Source organism: Silene latifolia, chromosome 1, assembly GCF_048544455.1.
Source record: "Silene latifolia isolate original U9 population chromosome 1, ASM4854445v1, whole genome shotgun sequence".
Taxonomy (NCBI): domain Eukaryota; kingdom Viridiplantae; phylum Streptophyta; class Magnoliopsida; order Caryophyllales; family Caryophyllaceae; genus Silene; species Silene latifolia.
The window spans coordinates 1,549,750-1,554,091 of NC_133526.1; the positions used below are offsets into that span (position 1 = coordinate 1,549,750).

The 4,342-nt window shown below is 42.4% G+C and overlaps 1 protein-coding gene across 1 annotated transcript; it reads right to left on the bottom strand.

Moving 5' to 3' along the window:
- Positions 1 to 2,279: 2,279 nt before the first annotated feature.
- On the bottom strand, positions 2,280 to 3,982 carry LOC141642613 (uncharacterized). Its single transcript, XM_074451489.1, has 2 exons — positions 2,873 to 3,982; positions 2,280 to 2,573 (listed from the first exon to the last, which is right to left on the bottom strand). The coding sequence occupies exons 1-2, from the start codon at positions 3,978 to 3,980 to the stop codon at positions 2,539 to 2,541; spliced, it is 1,143 nt and encodes a 380-aa protein (XP_074307590.1). The 5' UTR covers positions 3,981 to 3,982; the 3' UTR covers positions 2,280 to 2,538.
- Positions 3,983 to 4,342: the final 360 nt, after the last annotated feature.

Here is a 4,342-nt window from a genome sequence, read left to right on the forward strand (position 1 = left end):
TACCCTGTCAATGATCGCCGAGATAGAGGACAACGTGCCCAATCCGAGTCTGAGTACCCATGTAATTTGAGCTCAGAATTCTTGTTCATTATAAGACCTTTACTTGGACTGCCTTTAATATACCGCACCACTCGTAATGCAGCCTCCATGTGCTCTTTCCGCGGCTTGTGTACAAACTGAGACAATATATGAACCGCATATACCAAATCCGGCCGCGTTATCGTCAAATATATCAATCGTCCTACCAAACGTCTATAACGCATGGGATCCTTTAAAACATACCCGTCTGATAATGCGAGCTTGTGATTCGGTTGAATGGGTGTACTTGCGGGCTTTGCTCCTTCTAATCCTGCATCTTTGACTATCTCTAGTGCATATTTACGCTGACAAAGAAACAAACCCTTTGGACCCGTAGCAACTTCGATGCCTAAGAAATACTTAAGCCGACCAAGATCCTTTATTCCAAAACTTTTGTCAAGGAAACGTTTCAGCCGTGTGCTAGATGCGTCATCATTGCTTACGATTACCATATCGTCTACATATACTAATACCCCAAGAAAAATACCTCCTTTGTTGTAGGTGAACAAAGAATAATCACTCAATGATTGCTCGAAACCATAGCGTTGTAATGAGTCCGCAAGCTTTGCAAACCAGTTTCCAGTGAAGCCCGCTTTAAGCCATATAGCGATTTGAGCAATTTACATACCTTATTCGTTCCTCCAACCTCGAAACCTGGAGGTAATTTCATGTAGACTTCTTCACTTAGCTCCCCGTGTAGAAAAGCGTTATTGACATCTAACTGGGCAATCGACCATCCTTTGATGACAGCCACGGCTAATAAACATCGAACACTCGTCATTTTGGCAACCGGCGCAAATGTCTCATGGTAATCAACTCCTTCTATTTGAGTGAATCCTTGCGCAACCAATCTCGCCTTATAACGCTCAATGGTCCCGTCAGCTTTATACTTTACTTTGTAGACCCATTTGCAACCAATGGGCCGCTTTCCTTTCGGCAAATCAACAATTGTCCAGGTCCTATTTGCTTCGAGGGCTTCGATTTCCTTACCCATTGCTTGCCTCCATTCATGCTTCCTGGATGCTTCCATGTAATTTAGAGGCTCTTGTATCGCATCGATTTTGGCTAGAAAGCACCTGTAAGAGGAAGAAAAACAATCGTTTGTGACGTAATCAGCTATTGGATAACGGGTACCTTTCTTTGGGGATGACGAGTGGTCTGAGTGAGCACGTTCTCCGGGGTTTACAATCCGTGTTGACTTGCAAAAATAATCTTTCTTCCAGTAGGGTTCAAACTTTTCTCGCGCACCACGACCTGTAGGTTTGTCATCATCGGCTGCCCCTTCTTCAATAGTCGGTTCCTGCATAGTAACATCCTCTCCTACACTACCTCCTTTATTTTCAATGGCAATGTCAATATCCTTATTACTCCCCCTTGCCTCGACACCCATACTACTTGGACTATCCTCCATACTTGGTGTAGTCTCGTCATGAAAAGAATGTGTCTCAGGTGGAATATCCACGTTATTGTGGTCATCACTGATTATAGGCGTGTCATGTTGTTTATTGGCACCAACTTCAAGAAACGGAAAAGTATGTTCATAAAATATAACATCGCGAGATTCCAATATAGTTTTCCGCTGTAAATCATATAATTTCCATCCTTTTTTACTGTATGGATAACCAATAAAAATACAACGCTTTCCTCGCTCATTGAATTTATCCTTTGGTCTATCTTTGTTATGAGCATAAGCTAGACAACCAAAAACACGTATATTGTCGAGGGAAGGCTTTTCACCATATAAAACTTCATAGGGAGTCACACCATTTAAAATACGAGTGGGGGTCCTATTAATTAAATACGCAGCTGTTAAAATACATTCTCCCCAAAACTCAATAGGCAACTCGGCTTGAAAGCGTATAGCTCGAGCCTTTTCAAGGATGTATCTATGCCTACGTTCTACCCTACCGTTCTGTTGTGGTGTATCAACATTACTTGTTTGAAAAATCATTCCATGTTCATCATAATATTCTTTCATCGTCCCCCGAAAGAAATTCGGTCCCATTGTCACTTTGAACAACTTTAACCTGCTTCCCAAATTGGGTAATGGTCATTTGGAAAAACTTTTTCATTAATTGACTAACTTCTCCTTTATCCTTCATAAGATGTACCCATACTCCCCTGCTACGGTCATCTACTATAGTTAGAAAGTAACGGGCACCAGATAAACTACTCGTGTGGTAAAGACCCCAAATATCGCAATGAATTAATGCAAACAATTCACTACTTCGTTTATTATTATTCTTAAAAATGGACCGTGTTTGCTTAGCACGGCAACAAGGGTCACAAACAGTACGAGAATTCCAAATTAAATCACAACCAACTAATTTAGAGAAGAAAGGTAAAGTACTACTAGAAGGATGACCAAGTCGTCTATGCCAAAGTCGGACGTTCTCAGTTGTGTTGATCCTTGACACGGTTTCTCGGTCATTCCTCATTATGTAAACCCCATCCTTGTGCTCACCCCGTCCAATCTGCATCCTCGTAGACCGGTCCTGTATAACACAATAGTCAGGGTAAAAGGTCACAAAACAATTATTTTCTTCTACTAATTGCTTAATTGAAATTAAATCACAAGTAAGCGATGGAACATATAACACGTCTTTTAAAACAAAGCTCTCATTTAAAGCCACTGTCCCATGGTCTTGCGCAATAATATGAGACCCATTTGGCAATCCAACCGTGGAGGCTTTGCTAGTCCAAATTTTATTGAGTGCCTCTCGTCGCCCCGTCATATGATGAGACGCGCCACTGTCAAGTAGCCATTCACCGTTATCATATTGGTTTCGCGTACCTGTCAATTTGTGGCTAGCTTCGGTTTTGTTACCCAATAAGCCACGGAGAGCTACAACTTCATCCGAGGTGAGAGCTGATTGTCCCTGTTTTTGCGCATCATTGTTAGTTGTTGATGCTGCATTTGCCACTTGAAAGGTATTGCCCCTGCCTCGTCCTCCACGACCTCTGCCACCGCGACGGCCGCGTCCTCTGCCACGACTTGGATATCCATGTTTTTCCCAACAACTTTCCTCGGTGTGGTAGTCTTTATTGCAGAACGTGCAATGCAGGGGTGGTTGTTCTCCTTGCTCATGACTAGCGTCGGGTACAGTACCTCGAACGCCACCTCCAGTTGTCTTAACAGCCATGGCCGCCTCATTGATTTCCTCCTTCACCTTTGTCACGGCTCTGTGTCTTTGTTCCCGTAACATGAGTGAATATGCTCTGCTCAATGAGGTAATGTCATCTTCCATAAGCAAATTAGACCGGATGTTCCCATAAAGGGAGGTGTCGAGACCCATAAGGAATTGGTGCACCTTCTCTTCCTCGCGTTCCTTGAGTAATGCAGCTGCCGATCCACAAGTACATTGCGGAACCCGACTGTAAGTGGACAGCTCGTCCCATATTGATTTCAATTTCGTATAATAGTCCACAATGGATTGATCTTTGCCCTGCTTACAGTCGTTGAGCTCGCTCTTTAATTGATGTACTCGCGGCGCATTGCCCGTAGAAAACTGCTCTTTAAGCTCTTTCCAAATTTCAGGAACGGTCCCTGAAAACGTAATACTCGGGTGAAGTCGAATTTCAATGACGTTTCTCAGCCATGCTTTAACCATGGCGTTGCATTGACGCCATGCTACGCTCTCATTGCTTTCGTCTTCGCCTGAGGCAGTAACCGGTTTCTCAATGGTACCCTCGACGAAAGCTAGTTTGTTTTTAGCGTCGAGACCATTCCGGACCGCGTCAGCCCAAAGTTCATAATTTTCACCATCAAATTTGATTTGAGTTAATGATAAACTCGGACTGTCAGAAGGGTGAAGGTACAATGGCGAGGTCGGGGCAATTTGTTCATATTTCGTTCCACTGCCTCCGCCTTCTTTCGCGGAAATAATTGTGCCTCCAGTCATCGTTGTAAGGTTTTGTTAAAAAAATTGTGATTGAAAAAAAATACGGAAATTGTGGTGTATAATTGCTCAGGATCGAGATGTCTCTGATGCCATGATAAACTGGAATTTGGGGTAAATATTTTGTATTGTATTGGATGCATAAAACGTAATACAGCTCCTCGCTTATATACACAGCTTACCCTAGTTGTTACCTAATACAATTCCATATACTTTAGGTAACTAAAAGATACATAACTTAAAGACCAAGATAATATACAACTAGGATACCTAAAATATAAAATATCCTCCAATATGCTTCAAATCTTCTCAGGCCTACAAAATCTATAACGACGATATTGAGCTTGGAAAATGAATGATTAGTT

Coding starts and splice junctions, on each gene's coding strand:
- LOC141642613 (XM_074451489.1), bottom strand. CDS start 3,980: ATGACTGGAGGCACAATTATTTCCGCGAAAGAAGGCGGAGGCAGTGGA. Junction 2,574..2,872: donor AGCTAGCCACAAATTGACAG/GTACGCGAAACC, acceptor TGTGTTATACAG/GACCGGTCTACGAGGATGCA.